General features: G+C 41.2%; 2 protein-coding genes across 2 annotated transcripts in view; one reads left to right on the top strand and one right to left on the bottom strand.

Moving 5' to 3' along the window:
* LOC112431726 (uncharacterized) overlaps window positions 1–23,038 on the bottom strand; it is a 114,911-nt gene that overhangs the window by 36,278 nt on the left and 55,595 nt on the right. The window lies entirely within an intron of this gene.
* Window positions 1,383–21,338, top strand: LOC112431456 (phospholipid phosphatase-related protein type 4-like). The gene is made up of 7 exons (XM_076888730.1): window positions 1,383–1,415; window positions 1,987–2,172; window positions 9,395–9,524; window positions 11,169–11,364; window positions 17,190–17,247; window positions 18,427–18,600; window positions 19,181–21,338. Exons 1-7 carry the CDS (start codon window positions 1,383–1,385, stop codon window positions 20,876–20,878), a joined length of 2,475 nt encoding a protein of 824 aa, XP_076744845.1. The 3' UTR covers window positions 20,879–21,338.

Raw genomic sequence — 23,038 nt, forward strand, 5'->3', positions numbered from 1 at the left:
AGCCCCAAACGCAATTTCATTGTTCTTGACAATGACAATAAATAAATAAATACTAAATACTAAATAAATACTAATCGCCTGAGCCAAGGTGTGAAACTGGGTGTGGGTCCCGTGGATGAGAGGTGAAACGTCTTCAAGTAACTTAAAGAAGTCCAGACGCTTTTCTTTGCAAGCTCCTTTGATGAAGAATAGAGTCCTGGCCCCTAGCCCTGCCAGTGTAGCAGAAATGATGAGGATGATGATGCAGCAGCAGCCGTTCTTCTCTGTGTGAGTAGCTTAATGTTGTTCGTGTGTAATTCACGTTGAGTAGGCTAACCACGTGATTACATTAATGCATGTAAGGTGAACTAGCAAACATCATCATAGCTACATGCAGCTGTCTTCTTGTTTGATGGCAGATACTCCCTTCACCCTGGCCAAAAAGGCTAAAATGACCAAAGAAAAAGTGGAAAACAGTTAAACATGAGAGGTTTTTGGACAAAGTTTGTGTTTTTTCCATTGTTTAAGCACTGCTTCCAGCCAAGAGTGATACCATATATGCCCTATAGCTGCAGAGAAGACTAACATTGTTGACTTGTTACGAAAAAACAGCTGAACATGAGAGGTTTTTGGACAAAGTTTGTGTTCTCCATTCTTTAAGCACCGGCACCGTTTCAAAAGTACCGGTTTGGCACCGGTATCGGATAAAACCTAAACGATACCCATCCCTACTCCCGAGGGAATAATAAAGTTAAATTTAATTTAATCTAATCTAATAACTTTAATCTCAGCCAAACCGATTTGCTCACGAACAAATAAAACACTGAAAAAGTCAAACAATAACATTTTTAAGTTATCAAAGTGACTTATATATCATGCTTAACCCGAGTAGCGAAAGACCGCGGGGGTTTGAAGACGATGTGTCAGTCGGCTCAGATATTTGAAGTTTACACAGCTACATTCTCACCTGAAAATATGTTAAAAGTTTTTTTGCGACCCAGAAAGAGAAATAAGAGTAATATTAAAACTAAGTTGCTGCTGCCATTGTTAGAGACTGGAATTGGCTGGGCCGCGCTATGAATTCTGCGATATGGTTTTTTGAATTTTGTTGTCTGGGTGGAAATTTGGGAGAAATTCGGGAGAATGGTGGCTCCGGGAGATTTTCGGGAGGGGCACTAAAAGACCACGCAGACCACGCCCCACCACAGATTGATTCACACTATTTGCTCAAATCCAGCTAAATGCACTCAGACTGACTCGGTGGCGTTTCATAAAACAGATGGACTGAAAGAAAACAAAAAACACTAAAGCAATATCAAATATGGTACTTCATATTTTTCCCATATTATAGTTTTTCTTCTTGGTAAAACCCACTGCTCATCTGGCAAGCAGAGTGTGGTTAGATGGGCCATGCTGGGCACCTAGGAGATGTTATGGTACTGGGCACTGGCAGTTGAACTCTGGTGAAGAATGTCAAAAGGAAAACCGAGTATGCTCCCGTTTGCACACATAAACCTCCTCTCAGCTTCACAGTTCTGCTAAAAACAATGTCCCTAGCTCACTGTATAAAGCAGATATTTATGTAACTAGTTGAGTATTTTGCTTACACATCAGTACAGCGAGTACTTCCATTTGCTGAATTGAAAAAGTAAATACCACATTTATAACTCTGACCTTATTTTATAGTTGGGATTGAACTGAACATGTTATAATTAATGTTGTCTTAAGACCTGGTTGTCATTTTGTTTGTTGGGATGTAATTAATAAGAGGAATTAAGTCCACGTGCCATCTTGCATAACCGTCCATCCATCCTGACCTTTCTATGTTGTTGTTCTTATTATGAAATGAAATGTTAATGTGCTCATTGACCCACGGGTTCATATGGGCATTTGCAGCTTTGACTGGCTGTTTAGCTATTCAGTGGCAATCTGCTGAAGCTCTTGCTGTTTATGACTTTGAACTAACGCCTCATTTTCTCTGTCTGCTGATGTTGTGTCTGTGTGTAGCTGCCCATCCTGGTCTCATCTGTGGTGAGTCTGTACTTCCTGAAGTGGACGGATGTGTTCAAGCCAGTGAAGTCTGGCTTCAACTGTCATGACCGCAGCCTAAGCCTGCCCTACATTGACCCTAACCACGAGGTCATCCCCTTCCTGATGTTGCTCAGCCTGGCCTTTGCTGGACCTGCCATCACAGTAAGGCTTCACACTTGACAACAGCCTTATTTTAAGTCTTGAAACAGTGCAAAATAGCCTTTAGCAGTCATTATGGAGGTGCTCTAGTCTTAGATTTTATAGTATAAACACACAACCATTGTAAAATGTAAATTAGAAAGAAGGGGAAGAGATCTGCATTTTTTCCTCTGGGTGTCCGTCATCTTTATCACAAATCAAATTACCAGAAAAGCTCTGAGAAAACTGTCAAAGCTAACAGGCAGTGAGACTCCAGACCTGGACAACTCAAGTGCAGGACTCGGGAGATTACAGCTCAGTGCATTTATTTACAGTGAAGTTATTTACAGTTACCTTTGCAGTTATTTATTTGTAAAACATGCTTGGAATCGTATGATTTTCGTTCCACTTCTCACGTGTGCACCACTTTGTGTTGGTCTTTCACGTGGAATTCCAATAAAATTGATTCATGTTTGTGGCTGTAATGTGACAAAATGTGGGAAAGTTCAAGGGGGCGAAATACTTTTGCAAGCCACTGTATGTACGACAGTTACAATACAATACAACTTTATTTATGTAGCACAAAGACCAGAGGTACATCAAAGTGCTTCTCAATAATACAATAGTAGGAAACTAAATTAAAATTACATAAAATTGAAATCACTTAAGGAAGTGCAAAATACACTACCAGATGAAACAGAGCGCTAATTACTCGGCAGTGCTAAGTTAAATAAATAAGTTATTGATCGTAATTTAAAAGATTGAATGAATTCAGACACGGGAATATCAACTGGAAGATTATTCCAGTAATGCAATAATATAAGTTAAGATTGCATACAGGTGCGATTGGAAAATGCAATGAATACTACCTGATAAAAACACCAACTAGTGTCAGAGTTCATGTGCAAGTGGGGGTGGGGCAGTCAGTGAAAGGGCGGTGTTGGATTCGGAGGGAGGAGCTGGATACAGGTCTGGAGTTCATGTGTGTGAGAGTCGAGAGGGACGGAGCAGGGTGAGACTTCAGCTTCCTGACAGCCTGATGGACGAAGCTGTCTCTCAGTCTGCTGGTTCTAGCCCGGAGGCTCTGGAGTAGCAGGAGCACGGTTTTAACTAACCGATTAGCTCGATGATCCAGTGAATACAAAGTCTCAGCAGCTACTTTAAGTAGTGGCTTCTTAATTAGATCATTAGGTGGGTGATTGGAGCAGGTGTGTTCGGCCACAGACGGGAACCTGTGATGAGTCCCGCCCACAAACACATACAAACAAGAACAAGGACACAAGGAAAAAGAGAATGTCATGAGGGACCATGACCAAAAACAGGGTGAGGACATCTAACAAAGCTGAAGTCACAGAAAACTAAGAACTAAAGTCACAAATAACAATACAATAAAAAATCATCTTAAGACAACAAGAAGTTCAGGGAAATGCAGAATAAAATTATTAACAGAAAAAAAAATAATACAGAACTCGAACACATAATATATCAATAAAGAGCTGTAAAAGCTGCTAATAATAAAATGCTCAAACAGATTTAAGGAAGGATCATGTCAGTTAAACCTCAGTTAAGTAGCAAAAGTGTTGATGAAATTAACAGGCATGAATTAACATGTGTGCTAGAGTGGCAACAATGAGACAACCCCCAGGACAATGTTAAATTGTCTCTGATCAAGGAATCAGAAACTGACTTCATGAGGGGGGCCTGAGGGCCCAGCGTACTCTAGTGGGTGCCTGTGAACAGCTGAAATTACATTATTTGGAAATGGTCCAGGAAACCTTACCAACTTTGATTCTACAAGTTTTCTTCTTAGATCTTCACTGAGTTCATTGGAGTTCAAGGTTCAAGGCTCAAGGTTCTTTATTTGTCACATGCATAGTTAAACAAGTATAACACACAGTGAAATGTAGCCTGACACGCTCCTCGACATTTGCAAAAAGGGGGGGGGGGGGGGGGGGGGTAGAGGAAGAACATTATATATATAGTATATACATTAGGTGAATGTACAGTAGTAGCAGCAAGCAGGTGAATTCTGTGCATTAAGTGAATTAAATAAGAATAGACAATCTGACTATTTTACAGGATAGACAATATAAACATATTTAAAATTAAAGGAATTGAAATGTACATTGTTCCTTGGTTTAGTGTCTGGGAGAGTCCTGTCTCAGTCAATTATAGATGATGTGAGAGGGCGGGTGTGTGTGTTTAGGGCACGGATGGCTTGGGGATAGAAGCTCCTCTTGAGTCTCTCTGTCCTTACCCGGATGATGCTGAACCTTCTACCAGATTGCAGAAGTTGGAACAGTTTGTTGCCAGGATGGGACGGGTCCTTCAGTATCTGCGTTGCTCTAGTCCGGCATCTCCTGGTGTAGGTGTCCTGAAGCGGGGGGAGAGCAATCCTGCAGCAGCGTTCTGCTGTACGGATCACTCTCTGGAGAGCTTTTTGGTCCTTCACACAGCTGTTCCCAAACCACGATGTCATGTTCTGTGTGAGGATGCTCTCCACAGCGCCTGTATAGAAAATCCTGAGGATCTTTGGAGAGACCCTGAACTTCCTCAGTTGTCGTAGGTGATACAGGCGCTGCCTAGCCTTTTTGGTCTGGACCTGAATGTGGGCAGCCCATGTCAGGTCTGAGGAGATGTGGACACCAAGATACTTGAAGGACTGCACCCTCTCCACTGGAGCTCCATTGATGATAATGGGCTTGTAGTCTCTGTGCTGACCCCTTCTGAAGTCCACCACCAGCTCCTTGGTCTTGCCGACGTTCAGCTGGAGGTGGTTGTCCTGGCACCATGATGCCAGATTCTTCACTTCATCCATGTAGGCCGCCTCATCGTTGTTGGAGATGGCACCCAACACCACTGTGTCGTCAGCAAACTTCACAAGGGTGTTGGAGCCATGGGTGGCCACACAGTCTGAAGTGTAGAGGGAGTAGAGCAGTGGCAAGAGGACACATCCCTGAGGTGCTCCTGTGTTGATGGTGATGCTGTTAGAGACGCATCTATCCACCCTCACCACCTGAGTTCTGCCAGTGAGGAAGTCCAACACCCATGCACACAGACTGCTGTTAAGTCCCAGATCCCTCAGCTTTGTGAACAGTCTGCAGAGCACTATTGTGTTAAATGCTGAACTGTAATCAACAAATAGCATTCTCACATAGTTACCCTGTTTCTTGTCCACGTGGCTGAGAGTGGTGTGTAGGACGTGGGCGATGGCATCCTCTGTGGATCTGTTGGATCTGTAGGCGAACTGCAGCGGATCTGTGGTGTCTGGGATGGAGGAGGAGATGATGTTCTTCAGCAGCCTCTCAAACACCTTCATTACTAACGAGGTCAGTGCAACTGGCCGGTAATCGTTCAGGGATGAGGGTTTGCTGTTCTTGGGCACAGGGATGATGGTGGATCTTTTGAAGCATGTGGGGACCACAGACTTCGCCAGGGACTCGTTGAAGATGTAAGTGAACACACCTGCTAGCTGGTCAGCACAGCAGCGCAGCAGACGGCCGGTGATGCCATCTGGCCCCGCCGCTTTCCTTGTGTTCACTCTCCTCAATGCCGCTCGGACGTCATGCTCCGCAATGCTGGTCACCGGTCTCTCGCTGATGACGTCACTGTCCTCGGTAGTCAGGCGGTAGATAGCATTAGTGAATGCAGAGTCAGCATTGTTCTGAATTCTGTCCACTACCAGAAAATCCTTGGCTTCAAAGTGGCTTCAGAGTTTCTCCATCCATCCATCCATCCATCTATCCATCCATCTTCTTCCGCTTTATCCGGGGCCGGGTCACGGGGGCAGCAGCCTAGCAGGGAAGCCCAGACTTCCCTCTTCCCAGCCACCTCCACCAGCTTATCCGGGGGAACACCAAGGCGTTCCCAGGCCAGCCAAGAGATATAAGCTTTCCAGCGTGTCCTGGGTCTGCCCTGGGGCCTCCTCCCAGTGGGACATGCCCGGAACACCTCACCCAGGAGGCGCCCAGGAGGCATCCTTGTCAGATGCCTGAACCACCTCAGCTGGCTCCTTTCGATGTAGAGGAGCAGCGGCTCTACTCTGAGCCTCTCCCGGATGGCTGAACTTCTCACCCTATCTCTAAGGGAGAGGCCAGCCACCCTTCGAAGAAAGCTCATTTACACCGCTTGTTTCCGCGATCTCGTTCTCGTCATTACCCACAGCTCGTGGCCATGTAGGGACGTGAGGGTAGGGACGTAGATCGACCGGTAAATTGAGAGCTTCGCTTTTACACTCAGCTCTTTCTTCACCATGACAGACCGGTGCAGCGTCCACATCACTGCGGCCGCAGCACCAGTTCGTCTGTCGATCTCCAGCTCACTTCTCCTATCACTCGCGAACAAGACCCCAAGATACTTGAACTCCTCCACTTGGGGCAGGAACTCATCCCCAACCCGGAGTGGGCACTCCACCTTTTTCCGGCTGAGAACCATGGCCTCAGATTTGGAGGTGCTGATCCTCATTCCCGCTGCTTCACACTCGACACTAATAACTGCTGTCATATCGAGTGAAAAAAATACAACATGCTTTTTTTACATAAATATTGGTACAATAAGTGGTGTAAAGTGTGTAATATAAAGTATTGAATGAATGTGTTTGAATGGGTGAGTGCAGCTTATAGTGTAAAATGACTGAATTGCCAGTAAGTGTAGAAAAGTTCCGTATATAAATATCAGTGCCATAATATTTAGACACAGTCGTGTAAATCTGATGTAGAAACCTGGTTTGGATATAGGGCTGGGACAACGCGTTGACGTAATTGATTACGTCGACGCAAAAAATACGTCGACGTAAAAAAATCTGCGTCGATGCGTCGTCACTTTCAAAAAAAGACATGGCGGCAGCGAGTAGCGGAATCATGAGTGAGGCAGTTGCAGTCAACTTAAATCACTCCACCCGAACACGCAGTTCTACAGTATGGGGATATTTTAACAGAAAAGGAAGTGATTCAGTCGTTTGCCGACTTTGTAAGGTGGAAATAGCCTATCATAAAAGCACGACGGCTATGCACCAGCACCTCAAACGACTGCATCCAGGAGCAGCTTCTGCAAAGGACAAACCACCGTAAGTTTTCAACTTTTTTACTAACGCTAGTTTTTACCCGTTAATTCATCCAGACCCCCCCACGTAGACGTACACTCACTCATAGACACAGAGATAAACACCCAACCTCCGTAAATGCAAAACTCATTTAAGCTGCTGAGCAGTAACATATAGCAGCTGCTGTTGTTATTGTTTTTTTGGTTTGTGACCCATGCTGGCGAAATGAGTCTGAATGCACGCAGGCTGATTATCAGAATCGGCGAAAGACAAAAATGTGAGACAGCGAATTGGCCGCAGGAGAAATGTTAACAAGGATAATGCACCACCTGCTAAACGTAGCCGTCGTGGACACTATTACAACATTGTTAAAGTGCTTGCAAAAGCAAAATGACAATGAACTCTTGATTTGTCATATTTAATGTGTTTCATCCTATTTGAACGCTGTTTTTATACATAATGCTTCTCCAGCTTGATCTTATAGGTCAAAGTTATGCCATCTAATGACTAGAAAGCAGTGCACCAGTAAAGGTGCCATCAGCCCTGGGTGTTTAAACGTTATCTTTTCCAGCCATCATGATTACTGCATATCATATGTTCAACATTGGGGATTATCATTAACCTCTTACTGTTATGCTATGAAAGCACATGGCATAACAGTATGTGTGTATATATCTATCTCAACCAGATCCTTATCAAATTATTTTGATATTATGCTTTCCATATGATTATTTTGTAATTATTCGAATTCATCTGTGTGCCACCCAGGGGGTGGCTGTACTTACTGAGAGCGTCTTAGCTATGATTTTAAAAGACAAGAGACCACTTGCTGTGGGTGAGGGATTCAAAGAAATGCTGACCACTTTCCAGCCAGGTTACACTCTGCCGTCTAAGCGTCATTTTACAAGCATGATGGAGAGAAAGTATGAAACTTCAGTGGAGAAACTAAGGAATGAACTAAAAAAAAAGCCTCCAAAACATCCAAAATCTCCCTTACCACTGATGCTTGGACAAGTCTGGTCACAGAGTCCTACTTAGGGGTAACTTGTCATTTCATTATTTGTTCAAAGACGCCATTTCTGCTGTTTGTATATTATTAATTTTTTGCTATGATTTCCTTTGTTATATTTGTTTTGCAAAACATTTAATTTTTTGTTTAAAACAGAAGATTGTAGTACAATGTTATTGTGGATTTTGTTTTGTGAATGAAGAGCACTTTTTGGCAGAAAGCAAAGTGAATGTTACATTTTGTTTGTTTAAAGACACCATTGTTGCTATTTATTTGAAATGTTTTGTTAACTTTTCCTTAATTTTATATATGTTTGCACATTTCATTTCTTGTTAAATGCTATCTCTATTGTATTGATTGTACGACCTCTACAACTTTATTTTGAATTTTTTTTTTATTAAAAGGTCTTCAAATGAATAAATTTGTGTTTTTCATTTATATACATAAATTAGTAAATGTGAAATTGCTATACAAGTCAAATAATGGGGGAAAAAATCGTTAATCGAATCGAAATCGAATCGGATTGAAAAATGAATCGTTAGATTAATCGATGCATCGAAAAATTAATCGCTAGATTCATCGATTAGGAAAATAATCATTTTGCCCAGCCCTATTTGGATAATTTACTTCTATGCATCTCTGAGTCTTTGGACGTGTTGGTTACTTTCACAGTAAGTTTTATAGACTTTTAGATATCATCACTGTAAAAAGCATAAAACTTAAAACACCTTGGAAAGTAATTAAACTTTGCAAACATAAATTCCCGTATGAAAAATTTGCAAGAGAAAAATGTGGTGTACATTTCTCTCTGGTTTAGGGTGGGTCATGTGTCCAGGGTCAGTTTTGATAATATGCACATCACTGGAGCCCCCCTCTCCCTCTCCCTTTTGCACCTGTCCAATGCTAAATAATCTCTAAATATTTATTTTTTCCATCCTTCTGGTTCTGCAAAGATGTGTAATCCCATGCAGAGTGCATTTGTGTGTTAGCTACGTGGCTGGGTTTATCCGAGAGCTTTGAGTGGAATCCAAAGAACAAGCTGTGGCACATTGCTCACATAAAGCAGCCAGTTCCCGTTCATGTTCTCAAACTGGCTGATTATGTCAGAACCACTTTGGCAGAGATTTATAGTCTGAATTTTCTGAGTGTCTCCTCCTCTGTGAGCAGACGTAACAGGTGAGTTGTTGTGTTGACAGATAATGATTGGAGAGGCCATCCTGTTTTGCTGTCTGTCTTGGAGAAAGCTCGGCGGTGGCGGTGAGGCTAACATCAACGCAGCTGGCTGCAACTTCAATTCCTTCATACGCAGAGCCGTCCGATTTGTTGGTAGGTTGATTTTTTTAAACTGCACACTTACTCATGTCACATAAAGGCAGTCCATGGTAGCCAGTTAAGAATTCTAGTACCTTTGTGGTGACACTTTTTTCCTTATGGGAGCTCAAAATGGGAATTTTACATGACTCCCCAATTTATTCATATACATGCCGTTTTTTTATTCTATGCCATCAAGTGCTTTATAATTATTTTACGCACACTCTCGATACATTGGGAGGTGCCCAAGGGTACTTGGGCATTCCGAGTGGAGCAGCAAGGAATCAAACCATCAAACCTCTGATTAGCAGACCTGCTCTACCCTCTCTGAGCCACAGCCACCTCTATGTGTGCATTTTATCTGCTAACAGTAAAATTACTATTATCTCAATGGATTCATGCTTTTCGTTTTGGTTTTGCTTTATTAGCATTGGATATTAAAACTGATTCAGTCTCTAAAGACGATGCATTCATCCACAGTGCTAAACCAAAATCATATAATTCCAGCATTACCCAAAAGTAACAAACACAAACTTTGTTTTTAAACCATTTTTGGTTTGGTCATTACTACATGGTAAATCATCCAAATGGTAAATCATCCAAATGCATCCACTTTATAAATTAGCACATCATCCACATTGCAGTGTCACACTATTTGCTTCACTTAATAAATCCGGCCTGTCATGGTCCTGGGCCATGTTGGCCCAGTGTTCTTAGTTTTCTTGTATGTTTGTATTTTGTTCCCTGTTTAGGTTCTGTTTCCTGAGTTGCCCTGTTGTGTTGTTCCCTGAGTGCTTTCCCTTTGTGACTCTCACCCCCTGTGTGCCCCTCTGTGTATTCATGAGCCCTCGTCCCCTTTCGTGTTTATTCCGTGTCTCCCCTGCCCGTTATGTTGGTGTTCTCCCCGTGCTCTCTCTCCTCCTGTCTGAACCTCTGTACTTCCTGTTTCACCTCTACCGTCAGTGTTGTGTTCACTCCTGCCATGTCCCGTGATTATTATCAGTGTCACCTGTGTTCCCCGTGTGCTCCCACTTCCCTCGTTAACCCTCTGTGTATTTATGTCTGCGTCTCCCTCAGTTCTGTGTCGCGTTTTCCCTCATGTTGTGTGTGTTCTTCCCTGTGTTTCTTGGCGAGCTTTGTATTTAGTTTTCCCAGTTTAGTTTTGTATTTCCTACGTTCTGCCTCTCCAGCATTAAAGCTGTAATTTTTAAGTTCATCCCCGTGTCTGTGAGTTTTGCATTTTGGGTCCTCCTCCTGCCTGCCACACAGCGATCCATGACACGGCCACATAAATACTCTCTCACTCACACAAAGAAAATATAATACATAATACAACACTTCACGGTAATTTTATGGCAAAGTTGTTTGTCGACTGCAGCCTCAATTGTGTAGTTAATTTATTATTCATCGTCATTTTACCCTCCTTCATTTTTGCTATTATTAATTGTTGGACAATTCGTGCGGCGTTGAGAGCAACCATTGAAAAACTGAGCTGAGTTAAACTGGACTGGATTGTGAAGTGATCCAGCGTCAGACTATACCGCGATACATTATTTTGTCTAAATAATACAACCATACAATTTAAACTAAACATTGTAAAATCTGATATTCTCACTCTTTTTCCTCTTGGTAAGCACATATCTCACCATCTATCCTCAGGAGTTCATGCGTTCGGTCTTTGTGCCACGGCCCTCATCACAGACGTCCTCCAACTGATGACTGGATACCCAACACCATATTTCCTAACTGTGTGTAAACCCAATTACACCACCCTAAATGTCAGCTGTGAACAGAACCCATACATAATGGAAGATATTTGCTCAGGGAGTGACCCTGCAGCAATCAACCAGGGCAGGTAAGGAAAGAAAAAACACTCGATATGCTCCACTTTACACTGAAAGACTTGGATTCTGAACACTTTCACGCAAACGACACACAAATTAAGAGTGGATCAGTTTTGTAGTCAAGAAAAATCATTTAACGTGATTCTTTGTGATGCTTTATATCACTAGCTATAAAGTACATTAGCACTCTTAGAGGGGAATATAAGACAATTGTCTTATAAAACAGAGAAAAAAAGGCTTTTTCTTTTTAATATTATTATGAAGTATATCACATAAAGAACAGAGCAGGGATAGATTGGAAAACTTACAGACAAGACAGAGTTGGTAAGAAAAATAATACCAGCAGGACTGTGAATGTGTGCAGTGAATGTGAGGGTGTTAATTTTATTCAGTCCAGGTTTAATGCAAATTAGGAGAGAATTATGACAATAATAATAATTATAGTTCAAGCCAAACATCACCACCAATAATCCCAATCAATAACTACGACCAACAATGACAATAATAACAGTGTCAATCCCAAAATGACTTACTTACCTGGATGACTGAGCATGCATCAAGACAGATAATGACAACAAATTACAACAATAATACCGTTATAAGAAAATTATAGGGAATAACTCAATTGCATGCATCATCAATTCTGCAAAAGTATGCTGGAAGGATGATGACACTTCTTCAGAAGCTGGACAATGATGCCAGGAAAAGCACGAAGCAACTAAGTAGGTCATTAGAAGAAGAAACAAACTACTGGAGAGAGGAAGATGATCAGGGAGCCAGAAAGAGACAAGATGAGAAAATTAAAGAGAATGAGGGAAGGAAAACAGCCTAATTACACACCAGGGAGGGAGAGAGTGTATGAAACAAGGGAATTCAATACACATGACATTAATGAAAACAGGAAAAAAGAACAAAGGGGAAAACACAGATAAGTCAAATGAAAATTCAGTTTGGATTTCATTTCTGCTGTGCTAATAGCAACACAGGCAAAGTCACCACTCTGAAAGACTTTTATCATTTGGCTCTTTTACATTAACAATGTGGACTTGTGATTTAAATCAAAGGATTTAACACAAGTTTTGCACAAATTGTTTAGATGTATCGCCATTTCAATACATGTCACATATTTCAAAATCAAATGTTCAAAGTAAAGCTTTTAAATATGGATTGTTTTTTAGATCTGGATAAAACACCTTTAGAGTCAATGGCCTGTATTTGTGTAGCACTTTTACTAGCCCTAAGGACCCCATAGCGCTTTACACATCCAGTCATCCACCCATCAGTGATGGCAGCTACATTGTAGTAGCTGACCACCACCAGTAGGCAACGGGTGAAGTGTCTTGCCCAAGGACACAACGACCGAGACTGTCCAAGCCGGGGCTCAAACCAGCAACCTTCCGGTTACAAGGCGAACTCCCAACTCTTGAGCCACGATCGCCCCACCAATGACCACCTTAAATGACCAGCTACAAATATCACACGATACTGTGTTTCCTGTGATTTATCTTCATGCTCGTTTGAATTATGATCAGGTGAATGACTTTCTTTGCCTTAAGAAACTCTTGAGCTGTTTTTGCAATATGAATAAGACTGAAACTGAGAAGAAAGTACGAGCCTGTACACTTCACAACTCATTCTGCTACTTCTATCAGCAGTCACATCATCAAGAAACATTACTGAAACAGTTCCACCTTGTACCATACATGCCCATGCAATAATGCTGTGATATACTTCAGATCATGAGTGTTCTTTTCCATCTCTATACCTTTCTCTTACCATCCTTCTAGTACAAGTTAATCTTGATTTCCCCTACCCAAAGAATTTTTCTTGACTGAGTAGGTCATGTTGTGTGGTCATCATGGTCTTTTGGTGTTGCTGAGCTGGCCGGTGCATTCTTTTTTTTTAACAATGTACCATGTTCTGCCTTTTATAAATTACACTGGATTATACAGTTTTGCACACTGCACTAGAGCTCCCTCTAGTGGCTGATGTGTAATATTGTTTTAAGTGCTTTGGAAAAAGAAAAATAGAGGAAGTCCATCCAAGATGGCTGAACGTAATGCCGAAATATTACAGTTTTAACCTGATATGGACCTTAAAATATTGTTGCTTTGGACGATATTTGTCTATAAGAATGAGTGATGATAAAATAATTGTCTCTTTGTTTTGTTTAAAAATGGTATGATAATTTGTAAGTTTAGGTGAGATCAACACCAAGGTACCTGTAGCTGTCCACAGTCTCAATGTACCTTGTATGTTCAGTGGTTGCAGTGGAGGATGTTTGTGCCTGTGGAAGTCTACCACCAGCTCCTTGGTTTTTCTAGTGTTGATCTGGAGGTAGTTCTGCTGACACCAGTCCACAAGGCCATAGGTCAGTTTTCATCAGTGATGAGACCAACTATTGCAGAGTCATCAGAGAACTTCTGCAGGAAGCACTGGGTGGAGTTGTGAGAGAAGTCTGCAGTGTAGATGGTGAAGAGGAACGGAGCCAGAACCGTTCCCTGTGGGGCCCCCATACTGCAGACAACCCTGTCCGACACACAGCCCTGAGTTCTCGCATACTGTGATCGGTCAGCGAGGTAGTGAAAGATTGTGAAAACTGCATTTCCCAGAATCCTTTGCAGTAGAGATGGAATGTTCTCAGGTTTAGCTAGAAAATGAAAAGTTTTTGGGAAGCCATTATATATCTTGCTCTGATGTCAGGTTTTTGTGTTGTACCCCCTTTTTTTGAAGTCTCATATGATGACTATTGTTCCTGTCCATTTTCTTGGCTAAGTGCATTTGCTACAACAGACTCCACCATTCCATACTTGGTATCCGTAGCCAGTCTTGGTAATGATCTGGCTGAGTTTGTTCGCCACTTCTCAATCCTCCTGATGAAGGCCCTTCCTGTTGATCTTGTACAGTTCAAGGCATTACAGGATCCATGTGTGAGGCATTGAGTCATAGGCTTTGTTGTAGTCTATTCATGCAGCGCGCAGGTTGGCCAGTCTGGTCTCACAGTCTCAAGTGACTGCCCTGTCTACACTTGTACTGTATTGACTCTGTGTTTAATCATTACAAGACAAAAAATTAGATTAGATACAACCTCCTCTTTTTGGAATCTGTACATGCTTATTCCAATATAAGTAAGACAAGACATTGTAATTCACATGCTTAAAATGGATGGAACCTGGACTTTTCTGGTCATGATTTCTGATACCATACTTATCCTTACCCATAGAAAAAGTGCTTGTGTTAATAGGTGAATGAGGCAAGTTCTGTAAAGCTTTGAGTGCTCCGGTGCTTTGGAGTAAAAGAAGCATGTTTCACTTCGCCTTATCTCAGTAAGGCGATGTGAAAATGAACAAATATCATCTTAGGTTGACTTAAATGTGCTTTGTTCCCCTTTTATTAAAACACAGAAAAACACGTCACACAAAAATACTGCAAAAGGAAACGGTTGCCTTATATGCATTAAGTGTATAAACTCAAAATGCACATCTCACTTAAAAATTAAGATAGCCAAATGTAAACAAATCAACTTGTTAGAGTCCTAAATGATCACCTTTAAAGTGCTAATAACATCATGTACAGTGAGACAAGCATGGAGAACAGCACTGACTGGGAGAGGCTTTGAACAGACGACATACTCAGTTCAATTCAACATGTACGACTTTAAGAATGCACAATGCACTCTTTACTGTAACATAAGTAATACCACACAAATTCATTATTACCATTTGCATAATGTGCTTCTTCTGCAATAAATAATTTCAACTTGTTCTAGAATATATTTCACCTTCACAACCTGTAATGAAATTGTTGACATAATTTTTTATTAAATACTTTTTAATTTAATCTAATTAATAATAACTTCTGTTGTTGCAGGATGTGGTAATAATCTTCCCTGTGGTATCAAAAATGGTATTAAGTATCAAGTATTTTCCTAGGCATTGGCATGAAGTTTGAATATCTAGTAATGTGACAACCATAGTCCTTTAAGATGCAGCTATAAAAAATTAGAAGTATTTTAGATGTTAGGAGGGGTATCACTGCATAAATGGATTGGTTCTTATATAGTGCTTTTCTACTCCACCTGAGTACTTTTTCTCATTCACCCATTCATGCAAGCACTTTTTTCTATGCAAGATTTATACTCTGATGGATGCACCAAAGAACAACTTGTAGTTATTTTCTTGGCCAAAGACATTTGGTATGCAGACTGGAGCATGCAGGGATTGAACTACCAACCACTAACCTTCTAATAAGGTAGATGACCTGCTCTGCCTCCTGAGCTATAGACACCACATAGCAGTGGGATGCCTCACATTACAAGGGTGCACAGTCTCGTCACATCTGATTTGTAGAACTGAACAATAAACACAAACGTTTTTCCTTTTGCTCCCTACATTTTAACATAAATATATACTGTCTACTCCTTACATTTTCAAAACAGGCTCACTACTTCTTACTGACCAGTTGGTATAGAAGAGAATAACTCCCCCAAAAAATGCAGCATTTATGTCATGAGAACTACCCTGAGCAGTAATGACAAGAAAAATTATATCCTAGTCATTATACAAGAAGGGAAAAAAACAATTTAAATTGGAAAACCAACTGGAAAAATCAATTTGTCATCAACATGATTACAATTACCAGTAATCAAGTAACTTGAACAAATACTTGTTTGTACAAAAGATGTACAAAAAAACAACCACACAATTTCTAGGATGTTATGTGTTTTTAACAGAATACTTTATTTTCAGATGTCATGGTTTTCTTCGTTTATGTCCCCTAAGGCTGAAGTATGATTTTCTGATTGTTAATTAGAAAGAAAATACAAAAGTTGAAGCAGAAGAGACAAGTTTCTCTGAAGAGATGGTGAATAGACAAATTTTAAAGAATGAACATTACAAACATTTAATCTCTCTAATATTGTATCTGACAGAATTTTTTTAAAGCAGCACAACTGTGTGTATGTGCTGTATGTGTTGTTCTGAGTTTACAACTGGACTTCTTCCCCCTCAGAGAGACAGTGGTCTGTTCCTTCCTGCATGTGTTCCAAGAGCCAAATAGGTGCTTTTTGGACGCTACTACTACGACTGGTTTAAAGGACGCTTCAAATGATTATTGCACTCCAGCTTTAAATATTATGCATGTCTTTTGTATTATTTATTACGTTTTGAAATTGAAACCTGAGTTTTAAACTGACATACATTGCAACACTTGTGTTACAATGAGATTAATGCAGATATAATTATAATGGTTATGTCAGCACTAGAGTTGACCCACTTCTAGTGCTGACATAAACTGTGCTATCTGTTTTCAAACCCTTAATGCAATTTGCATGACACCACAGATGTTGCAACTGTGCAACTATGTTTTCAGGATGAAATCATACAGCTCCATAAATGCACCAACACTTACCAATGTGCACACATGCAGAGTCAGGAGTTAGCATGAGGCTTTAATATCAGGAGCTGTCATAAGTAGGTCATGGATGGAGCAGAGTGAGAAACAAAGCTACAGATTCACTTTCCTTCTGTAGCACTCTGCAGTTTATAACGCTAGCTTAATTTGGTTCTGCTTTGTTTATATAGGCCAGTTTACAACAATAGTAGCCTTAGGCAAGCCTTGTCTCTATGCTTGTATGTGTTTCATTAGTAAACATATGACTGCAATGTTACAGAGCACATGAAATGAGGTTCAGTTTTGGTTCAGTCATTTAGTCCCTAAGATAGTGTGTAGGATTTTGTTTTTGATATCTCAGGCCAGTTGTGTTTCTTTTTACCTCCTGCTCTCCTGCTGAGGTGAATCTTGGATGAATTTGTTTTTGTTCTTTTGTCTCTTGCAGGAAATCCTTCCCATCACAGCATGCTACTCTGGCATCCTTTGCTGCCGTCTATGTTTCGGTGAGTGATGTTTTGAGCTCGTGCAAATGGTCATCCCCAATGTTACAGCAGAAGTCCCTCACAACTTCTTAGGATACCGTTGTTTATTTGACTTAACAAAAAAACTTAAATTCAACTTATCTTCTTATTTTTTTTATCAGTTACATAACAAACAACTCAACCCTCTGTGAACCAAACAGGCTTTCTTTTCAGTTAAAATGTAAAATGAGTTTTTCTCCTCATGGAATATGTCTGTGAAGGTTCTCAGTCATCCAGGTTATCGTAGTTTAAGGAGCTTGAAAAGAAAAGGATCTGGACAAAGAGTGACCTTGGTCCTTTAGATGCAGATGGACTGTCGAGTCCATCTCGACGGGACAAGACTCAGCTGTCCATCTAAAGGACAAAGGTCACTCTTTTGAGGACGCCAGTGTTCACATTTTGGACAGAGAAGACCAATGGTTTGAAAGAAGGGTGAAAGAAGCCATCTATGTCCTCTGTGAGCGACCATCTTTGAACAGAGGCGGTGGTTTACGACACCAACTGTCTGCCATCTATAATCCAGTTTTGAGATCCTTCCCTCAGCACACATCCTAGAGCATTTGACCTCAGGAAATCACAAGATGGGGTGGGGCTAGGTTTCACAATGAGCTCACCCAAAACCCTGGCTGATTGTGACCTACACCCGTTTTCACACCTTGGCTCATATGATTAGGGAGAGAATCATTAGGGGGTCCATGACGTTCGTGGGGGGACACTCCCATGGAGCTTAAATCTGGGACTCTTTACACCAGTTGCTCTTAGAACTGAAGAAGCTTCTCGGATGAAACATCTTCAAGGAAACTTAAAGAAGTCCGGACACTTTTCTTTCCGAGCTCCTTAGACTCCTCATGGAAGATGCTTTGAGCAGCAAAAGTGAAAATTGTTGTATTTAGACATAGGAAAAATGCACTTATATTGGTGAATGAGACATATTGTACAAAGTGCTGAAATTGTTCAAAATCAATTGTATCAGCTTCAGCTGAGTGTAGCTTCAGCTCATTCCTTAGCTGTGCACTCCATAAATTTGTTTTTATTGTTTGGGGGAAATGGTAGTATTTTGAGACAGATCCACAGTATGCTACCTCCCTAAGCGTATATGACAAAAACCAATAAGCTTAAGGCTATAAATAAAACCAGTATTGTATTTGCCGTATGTTGCAGATGTATTTCAACAGCACTCTGACGGACTCATCCAAGCTACTTAAGCCCCTGCTCGTCTTTTCTTTTATTATGAGTGCCATCATTTGTGGTTTGACCAGGATTATTCAATACAAGAACCACGCAATGGACGTCTACCTGGGCTTTCTACTTGGAGGTGCTGTTGCTGTCTATCTGGTATGGAATTAGATGTGGTTTTTGCCACTATGGGTACAGATGTTCTCATCATAATAAAAGTTTATGTTTGGAGACACATGTGTTGGCTGCTTTTAAGTTTTCAACCAACTTAATTTAAATCAAGGTTAGATATTTTATCAGGTACAGTATGTATGAGATTTAGTTGGATTCAAATTGAGTTAGATAATCACCAAAGTCAGTGGGATTTTTTCTCACATCAAAGTACTCAATCAAATAGTCTCATGAAAGACTGGCGCTTTCAATGTAGTATAAAGCATTGAACCGACTAAATTGTTCACAGTGTTATGGGTGGGATTAAGGGACCTGAATCCATCCAGTTCAACAATAGACCCATCCTGAAGGTCCATGAGAAGTATTTTCTGTTTTTCCTTAATTTATACACACACTTGAAATCGCTTGTAATAAAAAGGGTAGTATTACTGTAGTTACAAGGCCCTGCCCAAATTACACTAGCCTATCCAAAATCAGAATCCAGGTATCAAGCATGAAATCATATTAATATTATATTAGGTTTTAAGTAAAAGAATCTAGAAGTGTTTCTCTGTTTCTCTGTTGCCAGGGATTGTATGCAGTTGGAAATTTTCAGTCTAGTGAGGAGACCAGCAGCAGTCCTCCTGCACTTGTGCACTGCCCACCTTGCTCCTTGCCACATATTAGCCAGGAAGCTGTCCTTAACCACCTGCAAATGAAAGCTAGCATATCTGGGGAGCCTACCATCCCCATCTCCCATTCTGAGGGTCTGCTTCACCGAGGTCTTCAGCAGCAGAGGCCCGATGGAAGCCTGAAGCGCTCTAGTGCAGATGTGGAAGTGATATCCCCACACAGCCCCCACAGCAAAGATGCCATGATGACCTTTAGTCACACTCTCCCTCGGGTCCACACCCCACAGGCTATGGCAGCATATGAAGAGGCAGCTAGGCGCCATGCTGCCACCCTCCACCATGCCTCCATGGACTCTAGCCGCTCAAAGCAGCTTTTGTCTCAATGGAAAAGTAAGAACAACACTCATAAGTGTTCTCTTCAGGTCCCAGATTCATTCTCCTCGTCTGTAGACTCGTCATCAGGGCCGCCCTCCCAGCATCCACACCATCATGGCAGCATGGAGCTCCGATCAAGCTCTGAGCCATCTGCTGTGGGTCTGAATGGTGGTTTTGATGCCCATGCATATATGGCCAAACTGGCCACAGGTGCTAGTACCACTTTACCCACTAACTGTAGTGGTATCACTGGAGGAGCTAGGATAAACATGCAGCCTCGACCTGGGTCTTCTCAACTGGTCCACATACCAGAGGAAGGTCATGAAAGTTATGCCATCTCTGACAGGACAGTGGGAGGCGGAGGAGGAAATGAGGGGATGTCAACAACAAACAGCACTATCCAGGCTACCTTGCAAAGAGCTGCAGAGAAGACTGCAACCTGCAGGACTAATGAAAATGGGCAGAATCTCCAACCTCGAATCATGCAAGTGATTGCTATGTCTAAACAGCAGGGACTTCTACAGACCCATTCCAAAAGCTTAGATGAAAGCAGCATGGCGTGCAACAACACAGGGAGTTTCCAAGGCACTGCTCACTACAGGGCACTTACTGATCAAGACCCCACCAACACCACAGGGCCCAGCTCATTGGGCAGCACATCAGGCAGTATTTCAGGGAGCACTGGTGCAATTGTCAGAGTAGAAGCACACCCCGAAAACAGCAGACCAGTGATCCAAGCTCCATCTACAGATGGAAGCGGAACATGGAGGTGGCGATCCCTGGATCACGGCACTGGAGCTGGTGGAGGTACAGAGACGATTGGTGTAGGGGGAGCATCAAGTGGGTGTTTGAGGCAGTCTTTTGAGCTCAATGATCTGAACAGAGACTCAGAAAGCTCTGACTCAATACGTGAAGGATCTATTGACAGAAAGCGTGCCAATCACATTGTTACTACCACCGCCACCATTAGCACCCCACCCATAATTACAGTTCACACGCAGAAAACTGGGCAGTCAGAGCAGAGGGTTCAACCACAGGGCCTCTCTACTATAAGGGTAACTCCAGGTGATGGAAGCACTTCTGGGTCTGGAGGAGGTGGTGGCAGTGGCGAAGGTGGAGAGAGTGCTTCAGAAACCCCTTCAGTCACCTCAAGTCGAGAGTCCACACTACAAAGAAAAGTCAATAACATCATCCTGATTCCAGAGAGAGCCAACAGCCCAGATAATGCTCGGAATATTTTCTACAAGGGAACATCTATTACTCCTGTTTACAAGGACTAAAATAATAAAAAACTGAGCACTGCTGAGATGCAACGATATTTTTAAGGAATCCCCAAATTTACAACCTGCCAATGTCTATATGATAATAAAATAAAAGAAAGGGTTTTAGTCAGCATGATTTTTGTAAGTGTTTACACTAAAGCACAACCTTTTAAGTGTTGTAGAAATCACTGTGTACTTTTGTGGTCACTCCCTATTGTAATGTAGATGCTCTACCAGTGGAACCTTTTTTATAGTGTTTTGGATAAAAACATCCACAAAAAAGTAGCGCAGAAACAATGAAAGTGTAGCAGACTACTAAAAATACTTGTATCATAGCCGTAAAACCAATGTTTCGTTCTCTGAACTGTAAATACTGTGTATGGTGCTACACCCCCCAAAACAGTTCACGTACTACATGACATAATGTAAAATCCCAATAGATGCAAAATGTAATATTTCATAAAGCATTAAAGAATGACATGTGAAAGAGAGAACTTTTATATTCTGTCTCTTTTCTGTACAAATTCCACATATTCAACAAAACACTGTTTAAACCATAAGTGTGCTTAGCATTCCTTCTGTAGCTATGACGTCAAATATGCTGTGACTTGCACTGAAATAAGTGTTTACTGTACAACGTATATCGTTAACCCCAATTTTGTCTTTATATCCTCTACCTATATTTGGACCTCCACGTGGGTCCCAGATCTAAGCACAACAAGGCAGCAAACTGGTGAAATATTCTTCTTTATACTGAGAGGTAATTAGTAAATTTTTGTTCACAATAAAGTAACAGAATATTCAGCACCTAGAGTTTGGATATAAAAACCATGTCTACAGTCCCTAAATTGCTCACCCATTTCAGCAGGTGGCCCACATGTTAAAAGGCTACAGCACAGGCCTGGGTTTGAATCTGCTCCAGGTTCCTGCATGTCGTGTCCCTTCTCTCGACCTGCTTTCCTGTCCACTTTCTCCATAATGTCCTAGCAAAACAAGGGGAAAAAAACCTATGCATTTTCAGGCACAGATCTATAGCAGTGTAAAAGCATGTGTTGCACCATAATTTTAATGTCACGTACCCTTTGTTAAAATTTGAATTATAACTTCTGAGGTTATTTTGCATTTAACACATCTAAAAGTAATTTTAATTACAGTTTCGTTACCAGATAGAGACAAATCTGGTCTTTAAGTGATGACGTGATGAATCCTGCTTCTGGGCCCAAACTACTCTGAATTTATTAAGGCTCTTGTGTTTTTAACATGTTTTAATGCTTTCTATCTTGTTCTATTTAATCTCAACAAGCCCTTAACCCTTTAGAGCCGGTCGGAGCGGGCACGCTCTGTTTTGCTTAACTATTTTTAAATCCCGGTAGCTCTGCAACCACGTAAGCTAGCGCAATAATTTGTTTTTGCATATGAAACCGGAGGAGTTGTACTTACATCTTATGCCATCAGCTTGTCCTCGGTCACAGTTTCCTTCCACATATAGCTTTGCAAAAACTGCATAAAAAGCACTTGCAGCAACAAAAACATAATATTCCAGAAACACGCTTTGCCGATCCGATCAGCTGTTCATAACACTTCCTACGTTGGAACAGACGTCAGCACGAACTATCGCATGTCCGCCATGACCTGCCCGAAACCGGAAGTGACGTCATTTTTGCGGAAATGTAGTTTTTTTTTTTTTTTTACCATCGGGGCCTCAGGGACTATACTGGTGTTTTTAAAAGTTATGTTTGACTTTCTGACTTTCTGTGTCTTTTCTGGGATGCTTAGGACTCATATTGCACTGCTGGAAATAGTTTATTTTGATGCAGATGCTGCTTTTTTGCAAATTTGCAGTATAATATTTATTTTCGTTTTTCCTGCAGTATATAAAAATTTGTGCATTTCAAAAATAAAACTATGAAGACACTCAAAATAAATTTCCTGTGGTAGGAAACTATTTTGTGCAACTTTTTTGTATTTACAGTTTTGAGGGATAAGCCTCTTAAATTTCTCTAACTAGAAATATATGTTAAAAAAGCAAAAACGATTTTCAATTTTTTTGTAGTTTATTGCACTTTTTTGCAATTTATGTAATTACTATGCACTTAATGAATACATATTATTAAAAGCTGGGCTATAATTGTTGTATTGAGGTATAGCAACTTGAAATGCTCCCAAAAATGGCACCAC

This window comes from Maylandia zebra, linkage group LG9, assembly GCF_041146795.1.
Source record: "Maylandia zebra isolate NMK-2024a linkage group LG9, Mzebra_GT3a, whole genome shotgun sequence".
In the NCBI taxonomy this organism is placed as follows: domain Eukaryota; kingdom Metazoa; phylum Chordata; class Actinopteri; order Cichliformes; family Cichlidae; genus Maylandia; species Maylandia zebra.